The sequence below is a fragment of the Gorilla gorilla genome, chromosome 13 (genome assembly GCF_029281585.2).
Source record: "Gorilla gorilla gorilla isolate KB3781 chromosome 13, NHGRI_mGorGor1-v2.1_pri, whole genome shotgun sequence".
NCBI classification, from domain to species: Eukaryota; Metazoa; Chordata; class Mammalia; order Primates; family Hominidae; genus Gorilla; species Gorilla gorilla.
The window spans coordinates 132,401,177-132,420,940 of record NC_073237.2 but is presented as its reverse complement, the minus strand read 5'-3'; the positions used below and the strand labels follow the sequence as shown (position 1 = coordinate 132,420,940).

At 59.4% G+C, this 19,764-nt stretch overlaps 1 protein-coding gene across 3 annotated transcripts in view; it reads left to right on the top strand.

Annotated features, from left to right (window-relative positions):
• NACC2 (NACC family member 2) overlaps positions 1-7,577 on the top strand; it is a 90,833-nt gene extending 83,256 nt beyond the window's left edge. For all 3 annotated transcript variants that reach the window (XM_031014664.3, XM_063696868.1, XM_055350114.2), the window contains 3 exons: positions 147-252; positions 817-914; positions 2,084-7,577. In XM_031014664.3, coding sequence (XP_030870524.2) covers positions 147-252; positions 817-914; positions 2,084-2,592 — 713 coding nt within the window. In that variant the 3' untranslated portion in view covers positions 2,593-7,577. The remainder of the gene's footprint in view (positions 1-146; positions 253-816; positions 915-2,083) is intronic.
• The last annotated feature ends 12,187 nt before the right edge of the window (positions 7,578-19,764 follow it).

Genomic DNA, 19,764 nt, shown 5'->3' with positions numbered 1-19,764 from the left:
CCCCCTCCCCCTCCCCCTCCCCCTCCCCCTCCCCCTCCCCCTCACCCTCCCCCTCACCCTCACCCTCCCCCTCACCCGTCTGTGCACCTCTTCGGACCCTATGGCCCGGGAAGGCCACGAGCCCTTTTTCTGTTTGGTGGCTGCAGGCTCTGGGGTCTACATCACACGCGGCCAGCTGATGAACTGCCACCTGTGCGCAGGGGTGAAGCATAAGGTCTTGCTGCGGAGGCTCCTGGCCACCTTCTTTGACAGGTAGGTCGGGGCAGGAGTGCTGGAGGGCACAATGGAGCTGCGGAGGGTTCTGGCTCCTTTAGCTATGAGCTATCTGATTGTCCAGGGTTGTGGCATTGAGAGCCCTCTCGCATTCCTGACTTCAGCCGTGGCCGGTCAGCCCCAGGACGGTGGAGAGGCTCCCAGGGAGGGAGGGGCTGTCTTTCGTGGCCTTTCTCAAACGGGCTTGTGGATGCAACCCCCACAACAGAAAAAGTGAAGAGCCACACTTATTCTGTTGCGCTGATGGGCTGACAGAACCCTTCCCGAGGACACAGCAGCTTCCTCAGATGTCCCCGGAGTCCCTGAGGACAAGGCTCGGGTCACCTTGCAGCCCCATCACCCAGTCATCTTCTCAGCCCAGACGCTTTTCCTTTGTCCTGTCCCTTAGAGGGTGGCTGGGCCGGCTCCTGCCACTGGGACACACGCAAACCAGCCAAGGGTGAGGCCAAGTGGCCTCCCAGCAGGGCATTCGTGCAGGCGGGTCGCCTCCAGGTACCCTCCCCATCGTCCTCACCCTGCCTGCCTTTCCGGTCCCTCCGCCAGGAACACGCTGGCCAACAGCTGTGGGACTGGCATCCGCTCGTCCACCAGCGACCCCAGCCGGAAGCCGCTGGACAGCCGGGTCCTGAACGCTGTGAAATGTAAGAGCCTGGGGGTCTCTCGGGTGGGTGGGGCCGGGGCTGGGTTCGGATCCCAGCCTGAGGAGGACTGGGTGGGCCGCGGGGGTGCTCCCGGCCACCTGCAGCTTCCGTCCCTGGGGGCCGAGCGTGGTCTGATTGAGGGGAAGATGAGGAGAAAAGAGCAGCTCTCAGAAGCCAGGTCTCGAGGTGTTAACGTTCTTGGTAGGTTTCCAAGTGTGATGAATTCAGCTGCGAAACTATTTTAATATGTGAAATAGATCTAATTTTCCTTTTTGAACAAAACCCCTTATTTACATTTTGCGGTTATTTTGAGCCTTTGCCATCTGTTCGGCCGGCTTCTGCCTCCCGCTCTTGGGCGTGTGGGGGCGGAGCCCGGTCCATCTCCGGGGCAGACCGCCGCCCCCGGCCCGCGCCCCAGATGTGGAAGATGCTGACTGCTGCCGGCTCACACCAGGTGGCCAAGAGCACAGCCTCCTGTGGCCCTCGGCCCAAGAAGCACTATCTTGTTTTCTTCCTAAAAAAAAAAAAAAAAAAAAAAAAACCTTGTGAGGCAAATTCTGTTTTAGAGCAAAAAGGGGCCTTTGCAGCCAGGAATTACAGTCCCAAAGTGTGGGGTGGCAGCCGAGACTCTGGGAAGATTCTGGGAGGGACCAAGGCGGACGTGGCCCCTGGGACCTGCCTCTGGGTTTGATGCCGTTGGGAGGAATGGCCCGGCCTTGGCCTGGGCTCCTGCCAGAGAAAGGAGGCGAGTGTTGCTGAAGTGATGGCTTCTGTCACTCGCCTCCTCCAGGCTGGGACTGGGACGGGGAGGGGTGTGTTATTCCCGAAAGGGGGACCCTCTGACCAGTTCCCGTTAGCCGTTGGGGCTACGGAAGCCCAGAGAGATTAAAAACAGGCCTGAGCCTCACAGCTGGCGGACGGCCAAGGCTGCTGGGCCTGACCAGGCCAGAGACTGTTCCAGAGGAATGGAGTGGGGAGGCCTCCCAGGCCGAGCAGTGAGAAACGTGACCTCTGGTCTTCTGGCTGAGGCCAGGAGAGCCCCAGGTGGTCACATGGGCCCCAGGAGCAGCCAGGGAGGCTCATCCAGGGCATCATGGTTCTGTGGCCTTGGGGAGGGGCGGGCCTCCCGGCAGGCAGGTGGCTGAGCTCACGCCGCCCCGTCCTCACAGTGTACTGTCAGAACTTCGCCCCCAGCTTCAAGGAGAGCGAGATGAACGTGATCGCCGCGGACATGTGCACCAACGCCCGCCGCGTTCGCAAGCGCTGGCTGCCCAAGATCAAGTCCATGCTGCCGGAGGGCGTGGAGATGTACCGCACGGTCATGGGCTCCTCCGCCGCCAGCGTGCCCCTCGACCCCGAGTTCCCGCCCGCCGCGGCACAGGTGTTCGAGCAACGCATCTACGCCGAGCGGCGGGGCGATGCCGCCACCATCGTGGCTCTGAGAACTGACGCCGTGAATGTTGACCTGAGTGCCGCCGCCAACCCCGCCTTCGACGCCGGCGAGGAGGTGGACGGGGCTGGCTCGGTCATCCAGGAGGTGGCCGCCCCCGAGCCGCTGCCCGCCGATGGCCAGAGCCCCCCACAGCCCTTTGAGCAGGGCGGGGGCGGCCCCAGCAGGCCCCAGACGCCGGCGGCCGCGGCCCGGAGGCCGGAGGGCACCTATGCAGGGACCTTGTAAGCGGAGCTGGGTGGCTGCGCGAGGGACCGAGTACTAGAGCTGCTTGCATGCGTTACTAATACAAACAAATGTGATCAAGCCACTTACCTACTGAACTGCTACTGTTGCCTGAGAAAAATGTGATTTTTATTCTGCTTGTATTTAAAATTGATGAAGGAAACAAATGCATTCATTATACTGTAAACAATGAGGCCACTGGCAGCCTCCTGCGAGGAAGTTCCCAGGGCTCCCTTTTGATATTCACAAGGTCAGCCTCCAAGTGTAGCTTCCCTCCCCCTTCTCGGGGAGGGTGGGAGGCCGCCAGGCCCCTGGTGCCCAGCCCTGCCCCTTCCTCCCTGCCCTTCCTGCTCCTTCTGCCCGGAAGACGAAGCAGGGGCCGGCGGTGGTCTGTGGCGAGGGGGCTGGGCTGTGCGTCACTGACCCTTCCTTCCTTCCCCGTGGAACCTCTCTGGGGCGACGGGGCAGGGCTCAGGCTCCAGGGCCTAACTCGTTTTTCCTTCTTTCGGAGACTCGGGGCCAGGCCCGCCGGGCCTTCCACCTGTGTGGGGTGTGTGCACGAGTGTGTGTGTGTGCGTGTGTGTGCAGGGGTGTGGTGAGGGGGCAGTGATGGCTGTGGCCCACCCCTCGGGGTGGAGAAAAGGGTACTTTACTCTGCCCCCACACCCTGTCCTTGTTCTGCCCGATCCGTCTCGGCTCTGCAGCCCCTCGGTCCCCTGACCCCCAGGGCACCGCTGACCCCGCCTGGCCTCCCACTGTCCCGCCCGGGCCCACTGTGGGACGTGCACAGCTGATGTAGCACACGCCGCCCTCTGCCGCCTCAGCCACTTTGGGATTATGCTTGTCTTGTTTTTTTTAGGTTTTGTTGTAATTTAGATCTATTTCATATATGGTTTGGAAACTTTCAGACTCAATAGAACAAAAACTTTGGGTGGGATGGGTGTCCCTGTCCCCAGCCCATCATGGCTTGGGGCGGGTCATCTGTGGCCGTCAGGGTGCGTCCCCCTGCCCCCCCGCCCAGGGCCAGGGACCACTCGTCTCCCACTGGGGGAAAAAGGGGGTCCCGGGTGGGCAACTAGTATGTGTGAAGCTGAGCTCAGGGCCGAACCTGGGGAGCGGGGAACTCCGCTCGGGCAGGAGGCAGCGGCCAGGGCTGGGCCAGGGCGAGAGTCGGTCCTCCCGGTGCTGGGCTCCCCGTCTGCCTTGAGGGGTGTGCATGGATGGAGGGTGCCTGAGGCTGCAGGCAGGGGATGACCGGGACAGGCCTGGGCTGGGGCAGTTGGAGGTGTGGGCACTGGTAGGGGACAGAGGGTTAGGGATCATGTTGGGGGGACAGGGACAGTGGAAGATGGGGCTGTTTGGTTTGAGGCTGGAGTGCTTCCTTTGAAATTTAATTACTGTTTTTTAAGTGGTAGGGCTCACAGACTGTGTGAAGTGCTGGTGTGGCCACCTACCCAGGTGTCCCTCCCTTTTGTTTTGGGGGCCTGTGTCCTTGTCCAGGGGCAGCCCTCCTTCCCAGGTGTGGCCAGAAGAACCCCCCATCCCAAGACTTGAAATGTCTGTTGCTCACCTCTGTCCCTCCAGAACTCGGCTTCCCCATCTTCACTTGCAAAACAAGTGCAGCCCTGCGCCCATCAGCACCCCTTCCCGTGTGCACACAGGCCAGTGAGCGGTGGCCGACCAGCGCACCCCACTCCCCCAACCTCCACAACCCATCAAGCGGAGGCCGCCCCCGCTAGGGGAGGACCATGTGCTGCACCCTGGCCTGGGGACCTACAGGGTGTGGGTTAGACGCATTTCCACTGGGCAGCTCCTTTCTGCCCCGCAGCCCACCCCTGTGGCGAGGCCCTAGGAGACCTCCCGTGGGGCCGCCTCTACAGATAGCACTCAGCCTCCTGGGCTGCCTCCAGCCAGGCCCAGCACGTGCCTGCCCTCCAGAAAAATACGTTGCTTTCCAGAAGGAGGTGGGGGACCATGGGCAGGCACTGTGGACGCTAACCTCGGCCCCTCCACCCGTTGCTGAGGGCCCAAGTCCAGGGGGACCAAGGCCTGCATTCCTAGGGCCGGAGGTGGCTCAGTGGTGCAGAGGCATCCAGACCTTCTGCTGAACTAAGAACCACCCAGCCTAGAGGGAGCCTTTCTCTGCCTCTTCCTCCCCTGTCTTGGGCACAGGTGGGGTTGGAGCCCCCATGGGGCCTGCTGGGAACCTGGACCAAGCCTTCCTCGGAGATGGGAGGAAGCCACGGGGTGGAGCAGGGGCGGGTAGGTGAGGTTGAGCTGCACTTGAGTTCCCTCTGGAGTTTCCTTCATCTGCCCCACACCCAAATTTGCACTTTAATTTGAGCATCCCTGGGGGCCTGGCTGCTGACAGAAGGGCTCTCTCTGCCCTCCACTCCAAAGTGGGTGCCCCCCCACCCTTGGCCAGGACAGGGAGGGAGCCGCTGGCTGCTGCCGGAGGTGGTGGCTGCACAGAGGACGCCTGACTGCTGCTCAGGCCCGCACAATGTCCCGTGCCCCTTCCTCACTCGTTTGTAATCGCCGTCTGTTTTGTTGTTCTGGGTAAGGAAGGCAAGAGCTATAGATAAAACTTAAATAATAATAATTTAATGTGAATGGGTTCTGAGCTCTCCCTGCGCCCCGGGCGGGCCAGGCCGAGCATTTTGCACTAATGTGTCCCACGGTGGGCGTGAGTCGGGAGTGTCTGTGGACGTGCGTGGCTGCTGAGCGGACCTGTTGTGTGCTCCCTCCACGTCCTGAATGTACCGTGGGGCGGGGGCGGCGGCCCAGGCTCAGAGGGGCCTTCCAGAGTGCCTTAGCATCCTTTGATCATTTTTCCCAAGGAAACCAATTAAGAAAGCCGGACCCTTCCCTCCTTTGTTTACAAGATGACTAATTCTAGAATCTGGGGTTGTCCTGTCCTGTGAGTGTGACCCTGACTCATCCAGAGCCTGTAGAGAGAGACGAGCCACTCAGTATTTATGAGATGTCTGCACCTTTATCCCTAAGCCTGACTATTAGCAATACGCATATCCTATATAGAATCTATTACAGAGCTACGTTATCTCCACACCTTTTGAGGAGGACAGAAGGGACTGGACCGTGTTGGAGCTGCCGCCTGGCAGGTGGTGGGCCTGGGATCTAGCCGCCTCTCCTGCCCTGCCTTCCTCTTCCCCGAGGGGATGGGCCCAGGAGGCAGCTGGGTTGCATGGAGAGGTCCAGGAGGGACCGGAGGTGTGACAGATACTGTGAGCCCGGCGGGCTGCGCCTGGCTGGGTGCCTCGGTACTTGAATTCTGTCTTGTTTTCCGCATTGTGTCTGTCCACCCGAGTTCTCTGTCGTCACTTAACTTTGCATTGGATTTGGTTGTTGTACTTTGCCCCGAATGTGGACAAAGCTGTGGGCAAGAGGTCAGCAGGACCCGCCTGGGGGTGCCGGCGTTGGTGACTGCGGGTCGGGGCTCCTAGAACATAGGAGCTGGCTGCCTGGCCTCCTTTCTCCTCCAGGAAGAGTCATTCTTTGGCATTTGTGTTTAGAGCCAGGAGGAAGGCGGAAGGTAGGGAGGGAGGGCTGGTCGGCCCTCCGGGCTGGTCCCCCTCTGAGGGGGCTCTAGTGCCTGACCCTGACCTGTCCTCATTCGACAGCTGAAACTGTAAGCGCTGGCCCAGTCCGCCCACCCCACCCAACCGTGTACTGCCTGGGCTCCCCTCAAAGGGAAATTTTTATGGAAACATCTTGGCAGCAAGTGGAAAAAGATCTATGGCCCATGAACCAACTGAAAACTCCAAGAAACCTCTGTCTGCCTCTGTCTGCCTCTGCCAGCAGTGAGTCCTAAGCGCAGAATCCAGAGCTCGTAGCTGTCCTCAGCTGTAACTACTGTTTCAGAATGTTGCTGCTGCATACATTTGTCACGTCAGCCAGCCAGCTCCGTGGGTGAGTGTGCGTGTGCGCGTGTCTGTGTGTATGTGCGTCTGTGTGTGCGTGTGTGTGTGCGTCTGTGTGCGCACGTCTGTGCATGTATGTCTGCATGTGTGCGTCTGTGTGTGCGCGTCTGTGTGCGCGTCTGTGTGTATGTGTGCACGCGCGTCTGTGTGTGTATGTGTGCACGCGCGTGTCTCTGCACGCGTGTCTGTGTGTGTGTGCACGCGCGTGTCTGTGTGTGTGTATGTGTGCACGCACGTGCGCATCACCACCGGAGCATTTAGGGTTTGGTACAAGATGTTTCTGAAATGGCAAAGGTTTTTTGTGTTTGTTTGTTTGTTTTGTTTCTTTGGAAAAAGAAAAGGAAAGGAAAATCATGCAGAATGGCAAGCATTCAGACTGGACGACCTCGTATTCCGATCAGTCGCTTCCATTGTTAGCATCGTACACGATTGTGATTTTTATGTCAAAAGAAGCCAAAACTTGCAATACTATTTTTAGCAGACAAAAAAAAGAACTAAGTATAAAATGTATAAATATTTTTGACTTGAACATTTGGATGGCACTGGGTGCAAGTAGAGCATCCATCCTTCGGATGGAACGTTTGGAAAAAAGAGACTTTTAAAAAGGAGACGGTTGTTTTAAAGAGTCTGTTTAGGGGTTAAAGTACTGTAACTCACGACTGTTAAAAAATAAATTTTCCTGTGCTGTAAAGGAAGGTTTCACAGTACCACTGAGTTAGATTTCAGCCACAGATGCTTAGCTTTTTTTTTTTTTTTTTTGTCTTTTTTTTAAGGAGGAAGCCTTTGTTTTGTTTTCCTGAGCCCTCACTCTCTTTTTGTGCTGTTACTCGGTAGAGTCAAGACTGTTACTTTTTAGCCATGGCTGACATTGTATCAATAACTAAAACTGAAACATCCAAAAGCGAACAGGGAAAACGAGGGCTTCAAGCGTGCTCAGAGCCGTTTCAGACAGTGGAAATCCATGACAAACAAAAGGATGTGATCATTAATTGTAAAGCGCTTTGTAAAATTCACATTTACAAAATAATAAAGTCAGTTCAAACCTAAGTTTCCTGGACTTGGCTTGGCCCTGTGGGGTTTGGGGGAGACACAGAGAAGCCAAGCTTGGGCTACTGAAGGCAGGGGTGGCCAATGGTCCCCCAGGGGCAGCCTCAGGACCCCGCCCCTGTTAGCGGCGTCCCCAGGCCAGCTGTCCACACAACAGGGCAGGGATCTGGCTGTGGGGTTCAAGGTCACCTGACCCATCTCTTGCTCTCCTCAGTGTTTTACAAGGGAAGGGGCAGGTGGGTAGGATATCTGCAGGTACTAGTGTGCCTGCTCGGGGGGGCCCTGTCCGGACCCGCAGGCAACCTGCCAGGGTTGGGGGGTCTCCTTTTCGGGACCTTGGTTTTATTGTCTGAGAAGTGGGGCAGCCCCTTCACCTGCCTCACCTGCCACCCAAAAGGTGCGTGGCTCCGTCTTTCCCTCCCCCTCCCCCACCCCCTCCCGGGCCACGTCTGCCCCCAGGTGAACAGAGAGACAAGTGTAGGTGGGCAGAGCTGGGCCCGCGGGGTTGGCCTTCTCTCCAGCTCCGGGGCTGGTGTCCTGGGGTTCAGGCTGCGTGGCCAGCCCCATTCCCTTTTGCTCCTCTGGCGTATCCACAAGGACAGGCTGAGTGCTTTGCAATCATGTGTCCCCCAGACCTGTCCTGCCGGGCCCTTGATGGGTGCCTCCTACGTCTGGAAGCACTTTCCTCTGGATACCTTCCTGGCAGGCTCCTCACTTCCTGCGGTCCTGTGAGGGTCTCGTCCGGGGGACCACCCCTGATCACCTTATGGGCACCCCTCCCTGGCCTCTCTTCCCCTTTCACAGGGTTCATGGCACCCGCCGTACTGGAGGGAGGTGGTGGATTTATTGGGCAGGGCTTCATGGCCATGTTCCCAGAAGAGGGTCCTCTGGAGCCAGCATAGGGCAGCCCCTGATGTCTTAAATGGATGGATGTGGTTTCCATATGGGCCCCCTGGATGGAAGGGCCTATGTGGCAAGGGGATGGCGCTTGAGGTCACCCTGAGCCATTGCCTCCTACAGGAGCCACATCACCACACTGTCCCCACTAGGAATGCCCAAGGGGTCTGTTCCCCAGTGGGGGCCAGGGAACACGGAGTGTTCCAGTCCCCATCCCACCACCAAGCCCAGCCCCAGGCCTCCAGGGTAAGTGTGTCCGACTCAACTTCCTGGAGAAGGAGCAGAGCTCCCAGCTCTCAGGGCCAGCACCTGCCTGGCTGGTGGGGAGCTTGGTGAGGACAGACAGCTTGGATGCACACCTGCAAGACCCCAAATGCCCCACCCAGGTGGGTCCCAGGCCCCCTCAGCAGCTAGGACTGCTGAGGTCTGGGTGGCCCAGTTAGGGGAGGGAGGATCGTGGAGAATGCCCCACCTTGGCCCAGGAATCCCGCCACTCTGGGAGGGGGCCTACCCAGCCCAGTCCTTCTCCGCCAAGTCGGCCCTGGTTTTCCAAGGAGGAGGGGGAGCCAGGCACCTGCTGCCCATCCCATCCCCTGTCCCCCATTCCCCATCCCCCATCCTTCCCACGGCTGCCTCGCCCTTGCAGCCCTGACAGAAACCGGCTGAGGCATCAGGAGCCTTGCATGGGCCTCCCACCCCCTTTGTCAGTTTGGACAGGAGGAGGGCGCTGTGTCAGCAGGACCCACGGCTTTGTCCCCGGCCCTTTGTGCTTCTGCACAAAAGGGTCAGGAGCCCTGGGTAGGGGAGGGGCCCGGGAGGGAGCTGAGCCCAGAGTCTGGGGAGGGAAGGGTGCCTGCGGGGAGCCGGAGGGGCTGGGTTGGGGCTCTGTGACCACCCTCGCTCAGCTGCTTTGGGTCACGCGTGCCTTCTGGCACCTGTGGGATGGACAGACCCCACTCTGATGAGGAGATGAAGGCTCCTCGGGCTGCCAGTGAGAGCACCCCTGCCTTCACCCACCTCCCGGCCTGATTCTGCCGTTACAGAGGGGCTGGGGGACGTCCAGCCCTTCCCTGTGCCTGTCCCACCAGGCGGCCCATGAGGGGTAGGCTGGCCAGGCATTCTGTTTGGTGGTGGACACAGGCCTCTTGGGGAGGAACCATGGTGGGGGTGGGGGGACTTTCACTGGTAAGAGGAAGGAGGGCGGGGGCAGCAGGTTAGGGGCAGAGGGCCCCTAGCCGCACAGCCGGAGCAGCTGACCCTGCCGTGGGGCAGTGTGGCCCTCAGGCCAGGACTCTGTCTGGTCTCAAAGACGGGAAGGTGTCTGGCAGTGGACATCTCAGGCTGGGAGAAGATCCCTGGGGCAGGAAGGGGGTGGGGCGGGTGGGGGGAGGATGGGGCCTCATCTGGCCGCCCAGAGGAACCCAGCTCCCATGACCTCTTGATCACTGGGGGGCCCCACATAGATCTGAGCACACAGGGGTGAGGGGCAGGAGGTAGATTGAGTGGTGGGGTGTCCACAGGATTCCACGGGCTGTAACAGAGTTGTGGGGTGGAGAGGCTTGGAGAGGACTAGATCCCCGCCCTCAGGGTGAGGGCCCGAGGCCACACCCTCCCCTTGGGGCTCCCTGGGGAACTGTGGCCACCCTGGAGGGCTGGAGCTGGGAGCAGGTAGAGGAGGCCTAGGGTGGGGTTTGGGGGAATTCCAGGTAGCCCCACTGGAAATGCAGCAGAAGTGAGCTGAGGGCTGGGCTTCCAGAGGGAGTGGGGAGCCGCTGTGGAGGGGCCGCCTGGCTGCCTGGGACCCCACCAGGCTAAGGGAGGTGACTCTGGGTGGGCCAAGGGTGCTGAGCAGGCCTGGAGGTGGGAAGGTTCCCGATGACTGGAAGTCCCCACCCAGCCTCTCCAAGGCCCCTCTCCCAGGCAGGGCTCAGCTGCCTGGGGCAGGCTTGGGGGCCCAGAGAGAGAGGAGTTTGGGTGGGGTGCACGGACCCCTCAGTGGGCAAACAGCCAGGCCGAGCCAGCAGAGGAACTGGGTCTCTGCCAAACACCATTCCCACCCGCGCTCGAGACCCAGGCTGGGCACAGCCGGCATCCTGAGGTGGGGGCAAGGGCCTCGAGATGGGGCCAGGGCTGGCTGAGGTGTGTGGCTGGCTCCCGACTCCAGCAGGTAAGATGAGGCCACCTGGGGAGGTCACTATGTGTCCCTCTGGCCCCCGTAGTCGGGCAGGTTCTGGAATGGGGCTCCCTGAGCACCAGCGCCGGGTGCCTGCCCTGGCACCAGGAGGCAGCTTTCCCTGGCACGGGAGCTTCAGGGTGTCCCCCCTCCTTCCAAGCCAAGCCCTTGAGGAGCCAGCTCCACGGTGCCACACCTCACTCCCCTCAGCCCCTCTTCCTGGAGTCCTCCTGAGGGCAAAACTAGGCTCCCTCTCAAGGAAGCAGCTGCGGCCCCGCTGTGGGCTGCACTCGGGAGAGAGGGAGGGGGGGTCACACGGGACAGTCAGGAGGCAGAGGGACAGAGGGACAGCCTCCGAGGCCCTGGGCACGTGTCTTCATCGCCCGCTCCTCCCTCCCCTCCAGCTGGGAGGCTCCAGCAGCCCAGGAATGTCCGCAGCTCTGGCTGGCCACTGGACCTGGTTCCCCAGCTGTCCCATGTCCCTCATCAGTCGTCCAGGACCCTTCCTGGAGACCAGGCACTTCCCAGTGACGAAGGGGCTCTGGGACAGACAAGACCCGGTTCAAGGTTGGGCTTGGGGCCTGTGAGCTGGTGAGAGGGGACGTGTCTTTCCAGGCGCATCAGCCCAGGGGTGGCCCTGGAACTGGGATCCCAGCCCAGGGTTGAGGTCTCCTTCCTACCACACCCACACACTGAGGTGCCACCTGTCCCTTCACCTCACCCCACCCCCACCACGAGGGGCTTCCTCGGCTCTCCTCCAAGGAGGGATGGATTGGGCTGTTTGGCCCTGTTCCTCAAGGAACAGGGTGACATGGAGGTGGCTCTTTGGGAAGGTTGACAGTAGCAGTGGCAAGAGCCTGCACAGTGGCCAGTTGAAGCTCAGGACACCTGTGAGGGAGTCAGCACCAGAGCTGGGGTGGGCACTGGGCTCAGCCTGGCCATCCCAAAGGCAAGGAATCCTCCCTGGGGTGCCGTCAGACCAGCCTGGCTGCAGCCAGGCAGGTGGAGTTCTGCTGGATCGGGGTCCCTGGGGAGAAGCACTCAGGTGGCCCCAAAGACCCTGCAGGACACCACGGTCACGGCACCGCCCCTCCCCACTGCCCAGAGGTGCAGCTGCCCAGAGCCCATGAACGGATGACAACCCACAGACAAGGTCCACCCACCAAGTGCAGCACAATGGGCCCTAAAACAGGGATGCACCCCAAGGACACGAGGCTCGGTGAGAGGAGCCAGGCTGACAACTTCCTCCTGCAAGCGTCCACTTCGTGAGGTGCCCAGTCACCAAAATCACAGAGACAGGACGTAGGATGGAGGGGCCAGGCTGTGGGTGCAGGATCCAGTGTTTCGTGGGGGCGGAGCTTCAGTTGGGGAAGATGAAGCCTTCTGCAGACAGAGGGTGATGGCTGCAGGACAAGGTGACTGTGCTCAGTGCCACTGAGTCGTGCACTGAAAAATGGCCAAAATGGTGGATTTAGAACATACGTATATAGCCGGGCGCGGTGGCTCACGCCTGTAATCCCAGCACTTTGGGAGGCCGAGGCGGGCGGATCACCTGAGGTCAGTAGTTCGAGACCATCCTGGCTAACACGGTGAAACTCCATCTCTACTAAAAATACAAAAATTAGCTGGGCGTGGTGGTGGGCACCTGCAATCCCAGCTACTCGGGAGGCTGAGGCAGGAGAATCACTTGAACCCGGGAGGCGGAGGTTGCAGTGAGCTGAGATCATGCCACTGCACTCCAGCCTGGGTGACAGAGCGAGACTCCGCCTCAAAAACAAAACAAAACAAAACAAAACAAAAAAATATACAGTACGTGTATATATTTAAAGACAGGGTGGGGAAGAGAAACTGATCCCCCGGGAAAGGCTGCTGAGAGGACCAGGCGGGGCAGGGCGTGTGGCTCGTGGCCTCAGGAGCCTCAGGCCCCGTGCGGGGAGGCCAGGAGCAGCTGCAGAGGGAGGCCTTTCTCGGCACGTTCTGTGTTTCCCAGCAGTGGTTTTGAGTTCACTCAGGGCCTGCAGGAGAGGAGAGGGTTAAGCAGAGGCGCCCTCAGCCGAGCCAACCTGACTGCAACCCTGAGGCAGCTCCCGCACCCAGGAGGGGCCAGTGTCCGTGAACGGGCCATACCGGTCAGCCTTAGGGCTGCTTTAGAAGCTGAAGCCAGGTTCTTACTGACAGCGGGCGAGGTGACCCAGCCAGGGCTGGGGGCTGGGGGTGAGTCTGAGAGAGATGGAGGCTCCTTGCTCTAAACAAGTAGCTCAGGGAGGACCCAAGCCCCTTTCTTTCTGGAGGCCTCTGCCATGAGTCTTTCCCTGGTAGCCTGGGTCGGACGAGCTTGGAGGAAGGGTTGACCCCAGGCCGCCCCCACCAGGGCAGGGAGCCCCCCACCCCCTGAAACCCATCACTTCCCCAGCAGGGGCCTGCGCCTGTCTCCCATGCCAGCCCTGCCTGGTTGATGTCCTCAGAATCCTGCCCCTTCCCCCAGGGGCCTCACTGTTGCCCACCCCACTGCTTTCCCTCCCCACCGCTGAAGCTTTGACCAAGCAGCCCCCCTTTTTTGTGGGAGCAGCCCCATGCAGCAAAAACCACCCCCAAACAACACTGGAACACCCCTCTGATGCCACCTTTTCATGAGATCGCCTTGTTCTGTGCCTCAGTTTCCCCACATGTTCAGCCAAGGGCATGAACTCCATCAGGCTCCTCACATTTACTGTGCCTCCAACCCCCCACCCCCCTGCCCCGGGCATCTTGTTAGTGCACAGATCTGGCTCTGGGGGTCTGGCGTGGGCCTGGACTCTGCATTCAACATCCTGGCCACACAGAGTGAGGCCATAAGGGCATTCCTCCTGCCGAGAGAGGACGGCCCACACTCTCTGGTGGAGAGACCTGGCTTTTTCCTCATACAGCACAGACTCGTGTGCAGAGACTACACGGACCCAGGTGCGGACAGCCTCACGCAACAATTGCACACTCACTGCATCCAGCTTTGTGGTCTGCAGGCCTCGTCCAGATCGGGGTGCTCCGCGCATCTTTGCTCAGCTTCCCTTTGCTGGGCTCATGGGAACGCCGGGGTGGAGGTGTCCTCACGGCCCGCCCGAGAGGCATCCGTGGTCCTCGCCGGAGATGTGCCTGTATGCCGCCCCCTTACCCACGCCGGGGCTTACTAATGGTTTCCCTTTGTACCAGATGGATGAGTGTTAAAAAAAATCTTCCTCTGACCTGGATGGTAGCAAATCTCAGTCAGCGATCACACTCCCACGTCCGCAGCCATCCTGTACCTGTCCCGGCCACATGCACGCTTCTCCTTGCTCACCACAGAGCCCTGTACCGGGGCCTGGAGGCCTTCCCAGCTCACTGGGCCTCTGTGGTTGTCACATTGCTGTGGGGTGGGCATTGGCCCAAGAGAAGTTCTGAGTTTCTCTTTTTATTTATTTATTTATTTATTTTTATTTATTTATTTTTTTTATTTTTATTTTTTTTGAGATGGAGTCTTGCTTTGTCGCCCAGGCTGGAGTGAAGTGGCGCGATCTCGGCTCACTGCAAGCTCCACCTTCCGGGTTCACGCCATTCTCCTGCCTCAGCCTCCCGAGTAGCTGGGACTACAGGCGCCCACTACCACGCCCGGCTAATTTTTTGTATTTTTAGTAGAGACGGGGTTTCACCGTGTTAGCCAGGATGGTCTCGATCTCCTGACCTCGTGATCCGCCCGCCTCGGCCTCCCAAAGTGCTCGGATTACAGGCGTAAGCCACCGCGCCCGGCCTATTTATTTATTTATTTATTTATTTTTGAGACGGAGTCTCACTCTGTCACCCAGGCTGGAGTGCAGTGGCTTGATCTTGGCTCACTGCAAGCTCTGCCTCCTGGGTTAAGGCCATTCTCCTGCCTCAGCCTCCCAAGTAGCTGGGACTACAGGTGCCCGCCACCATGCCCGGCTAATTTTTTGTATTTTTAGTAGAGACGGGGTTTCACCATGTTAGCCAGGATGGTCTCGATCTCCTGACTTCGTGATCTGCCTGCCTCGGCCTCCCAAAGTGCTGGGATTACAGGCGTGAGACACTGCACCCAGCCTTTTTTTTTTTGAGACAGAGTTCTGCTCTTTCACCCAGGCTGGAGTGCAGTGGCATGATTTCGGCTCATTGCAACCTCCGCCTCCCAGGTTCAAGTGATTCTCCCACCTCAGCCTCCCGAGTAGCTGGGATTACAGGCACACACCACCACGCCCGGCTAATTTTTTGTATTCTAGTTGAGACGGGGTTTCACTGTGTTGGCCAAGATGGTCTCGAACTCCTGACCTCGTGATCTGCCCACTCGGCCTCCCAAAGTGCTGGGATTACAGGCGTGAGCCACTGTGCCCGGCCTAAGGTTCGATGTTTTTATATCCACTCATCTTGTACCCTCCTCCGAGATGCCAGATATACTCACTTGCGTTTTTCTCTTTGATGCTGGCGCCTGAGATCTGGGTCTGCTGATAATGGGGTTCTGGAAGACTTGGCTGCTCAGATTGCTGAGCAGGGGAGGACAAAGCACCTTGGGGCCCTTCCTCTAGGGAACACCCCTCCCTGGGGCATGGCTGGGCCGCCCCTGCCTGACTGCTGACAGTGTGGGCCTCACTGCCTCCCAGCCTCTGCTTTGCTTACGGTATTTGCACTAAAACCATTTCCCGGCCGGTGGCTCACACCTGTAATCCCAGCACTTTGGGAGGCCGAGGCGGGCGAATCAGTTGAGGTCAGGAGTTTGAGACCAGCCATGGTGAAACCCCATCTCTACCAAAGATACAAAATTAGCCGGGCATGGTTAGGCAACCGGGAGGAGGAGGCTATAGTAAGCCAAGATCACACCACTGCACTCCAGCCTTTGGCCACAGAGTAAGACTCCATCAAAAAAAAATATAAAAATAAAAATAAAACCATTTTCCATCCACCCAGAGCTGCCCACAGTGGAGGGGTGGGAAGAGAGAGGGTCCCACTGCCTGGCGGAGGGGCTGCTCTAGGCCCATCTCAGTGTCACCAGAGGCCAAGTCACCAACAGCCGCTGCAGAGGCCTTGCGGGGCACCAGCAGTCTGCTCACCCCAGAACAGCCAGGCATGACCACAGAGTCGGAGCTTGGTGACTGGATTCTGCATCAGAAGGGACACGGGGCCCATGACACAGGTCCCAGGGCTGGGGCAGGTCCCTGGGCAGCACCTGTCTGTTCTGACTTCAGTTTCTGGAATCAGAGTCTTGAGGCTGTGAGAACTGGCAGCCACAGCCGAGGGCCAGCAAGGGCATCCCACGCTTTTTGTGAGCAAGGCCTGGGGAGCCCTGCTCCCGGCTGGCAACTCACCTGGCGTGTGAACGCACCTCCAGTGCCAACCTAGCCTAGGTGCTGGCCAGGGGGCAGGAAGCTGATGACAGTATCCCTCCTCCATCGTAACAGTGGCTGTGGCAGAAAGAAGCCCCCAGGCCCAAGCACAGAGGGGCTGGCAGGATTCTGGAGCCGGCCCGGAGGCGCCTGTGCCTCCCTGGAGCGGCAGGGCTGGCAGCCTTGGTTCCTGACAGCGCCAGGGGAACCCACAGAGGCTCCTCCTGCTCCTCCTGGTTCTCTGTGTGCCCACCCCACCGGGCTCCAGCTCCTTGCACCCAGGGAAGGAGGAATGGGGTCATCTCCCATCGGAGTCCCTGGCTTGGGAGCCACTGTGGTCAGTCAGGAAGCTTTGAGGGACTGCTGCGTTGGCTTTAAAACTCAGGCTCCCTCTGATGGGACAGAGAAGGAGACACCTGGAGACCCCCATCACTCCGCCCACAGATGTGGTCACCCAGGAAGGCCTGGAGAGTCCCAGGAGGTCCCCCACCTGCACAAGGCACCCCCCAAGTTGCTCCGGCTTCTGGGAGCACCACGTGAGGGTGCAGGTGGTGGGGCCGGGCCAGGAGCTGGGCGGCAGGGGGCCTGGGGCCTTGGGCAGGCCACCCCTCTCCTCACCCACCTGAAGTAGGCTGAGTATGAATGTCCCTGCCAGCCCTGATGGGCTTCGGGTCTGTCCCTCCACACAGGCGCCAGGAACCACAGGGCCCTGGGCGATCACAGCCTCAGGACCACCCCCGCCTTCTTGTGCTCCCAAGGCAGTGGTCTAAGCAGACCTAGAAATAGCCTAGACGGAGTCGACTCTGGGGTCAGCCCATGTGGAAACTCCAGGGGCCTTCAGTCCCAGGCTGGAGTGTGCAGGAGGAAGAGCCAGCCAGCTCCATGCTGGGCCACAGCCGAGAGGAGCAGCTGGGACTACAGGAACAGAAGGCAACGGCCGGGCCAGCCCCAGCAGAGTGGGGACAGGTGAGGCTCCGGTGGGACTCGATGGGAAATAAATCCCATCACGCTGACCCACTCCGAATACGCACCAAGCCCTCCCATCAGATGCAGATGAGCCCAGGGTGTGTGCCCCTCCTGAGTGGGAATGCATCAGTGAGTGGCCAGGCCTAAGCCCTCAGGCCATTTAGCTGTCACTGGGTGGCAGAGAGGACCGCGGTGCGCTCTGCATTGTGCAGTTTGATAGTGCGTTTGTACCAAGCTCTGCCTGCTAAAACAGCGTTCCTGGAATGGAGAGGACGGCGGGACTCATTGGAATGGAAATCAATTTGATTAGAGAGCAGTCAATGACTGCTAGGACCGCGGCTGTGATCCGGACGGAGAACCAGCTCCGTAAAAATATGTACAACTTCCTGGGGAAATGCTGCAGAGACGAGCCTGAGGGGGCGGGGAGGCTGCACGGCTGTGCCCAGGGAGGTGCTGGCCCGGGCCTCGGGCTGGGAGGTGTGGGGTTCCCTGGGGTGCTCCCCATTAGGCCTTGGGGTATAGCTCAGCTCCTCTCGGCCTCAGTGTTCACCTCTGTAAAATGGGATAATGCCGGTGCCCACCAGCAAGGTATGGGGGCTCAAAGTGGCCATTTTTACAAAGCACACGGCAGTGCCTGTGTGTAGGACACCCCGGGAAACGCCTGGTCAGGCGGGCTTTGCTCAGGACAGGCAGAAGCTCAGCTGCCCGACACACACGCTAGGCCCCCTGAAGGGTTTCGCTGGGGGATTCTGTGCCAAAAACTGAGAAAGAGCTGGATCCAAACACCACAATTACCCAAGATGGGCGGGTCGAGTGGAGAGGACCGTGAAGGGCAAGGGGCCTGGGCTTACGTCCTGGCCACCCGGAGCCTCAGTCTCCTTCTCTGTATGGGACAATGACCACCTCCCCGGTTGGCAAGGGAGGACTGACCACAGCAGGATCCCGTTCTGTTCCTCCTGCGCTGGAAGCCAGAAAATGGAGGGCCTGAGCCCACGGCCTGAGCCCCACACAGAGGCTGGTGCTGTTCTGTGCCGCTTCCTCCCTCATGGGCTCTGGTCAGGGACGCAGGCCTCTCTCCGGCCTGACCCTTGTCATGCAACAGAAGCAAATGGTGCCTGTGGAAACGGTGCCCGTGGAAATGGTGCCCGTGGTGTTGCTGTGAGGAGGGTGAGCCAGCAGCACAGAATGGGCCCCGGACCCACCAGGCCACTCGGCCTTCTGTTACGATCACAACAAGGAGCCCCTGGGCAAAGGCAGTGCCAGGCACGTGATGGCGGGGAGGGAGAAAGGATGGGGACTGGAGATTCGCCCCTTCCTCCCCTTCCGCTGAGTGCCCATGTGCAGTAGCAACCTGCACACGTGTGCACAGCGGCCTAGCAGTCGGGAGCCAGGAGAGCCTGAGACCAGGTCCCAGCTCCATGTCCTGGCCAGGGGACTTTCAGAGTCACTTAACTTGTCTAAGATTTTGTAAAATAGGGTAATGATTGCCATCTTACCGATGTGTCACGGAGACTGGAAACCAGGCGTCCATTCAGTATTTACTGAGAAGCTACTGTGAGCCCCGAGCTCCGTGGCTGGTGTGCTGCAGACGCTCCACACAGGACCTCCACTCTTCATGGTTTCCACGGGCCGAGCCAAGAACGAAGCGTCCACCTGGAGCATCAGGCCAGACCAGCTGCTGCAACGATGAGACAGGCGTGACCGCCCAGCATGGGCTTGCGACGGCTCAGCAGAGCCTCAGGGCCGGAAGTGCCCTCAGCCGTTCCATCGGAGTCCCTTTGGTTCTGTTCAGTTCCACAGCTCACCTGGCGTCAGCATGTACAGATGGTGGAACAGGCCTGGGGCTTCCTCCAAAGGCCAGGCTCGTGGGTCACCATGGCGACAGAGCCGTGGTGCGCACCCTCGGCGAAGCAGACCCCATCCTCTCCCTCTGGCTTCCTCGTGCTGCAGAGAGATGATGATTCCCATTTAGCAGACGGGAACATCGTGGCTTCCAGAGGCTCAGAATCTTATGGTCAGAGAGGAGGTCAAATGGCGCAGTCACACCCAGCAGAAACGGGTCTTAAAAAGTTAAACACAGGACGCGGTGGCTCACACCTGTAATCCCAGCACTTTGGGAGGCCGAGGTGGGCGGATCACAAGGTCAGGAGATAGAGACCATCCTGGCTAACAGGGTGAAACCCCGTCTCTACTAAAAATACAAAAAATTAGCCAGGCGTGGTGGCGGGCGCCTGTAGTCCCAGCTACTTGGGAGGCTGAGGCAGGAGAATGGCGTGAACCCGGGAGGCGGAGCTTGTGGTGAGCGGAGACGGTGCTGCTGAACTCCAGCGTGGGCAACAGAGTGAGACTCTGTCTCAAAAAAAAAAAAAAAAAAAAAAGTTAAACACAGAATCACCACGTGACCCGGCCGCTCCCTCCTGGCACAACGTGTGCACGAATGTTCACAGCCACAAGCGCGGATGACCCTTGGAAAGACTCTGCTAAGAGTGCAGCACACCAACATGGAACACGTATATATACGTAGCAAACCTGCACGTTGTGCCCATGTACCCTAGAACTTAAAGTATAATAATAATAAAAAAGAAAAGGAAAGAAAAAAAAGAAAAAGAAAAAAGACTCTGCTAAGTGAGGGAAGGCGCGTGTTACCCACCTCCATTGATATGAAAGGCCCCGAGCAGGCAACTCTGTGGAGACAGACGGTGGAGGGGGGTGGCCAGGACGTGGGGGTGGCGGCCAGGGAGGTGTGGGGGTGGCTGCTGAATGGGATCGGGGTTTCCTTTGTGGGAGAAGGTTCTGGAACTAGATAATG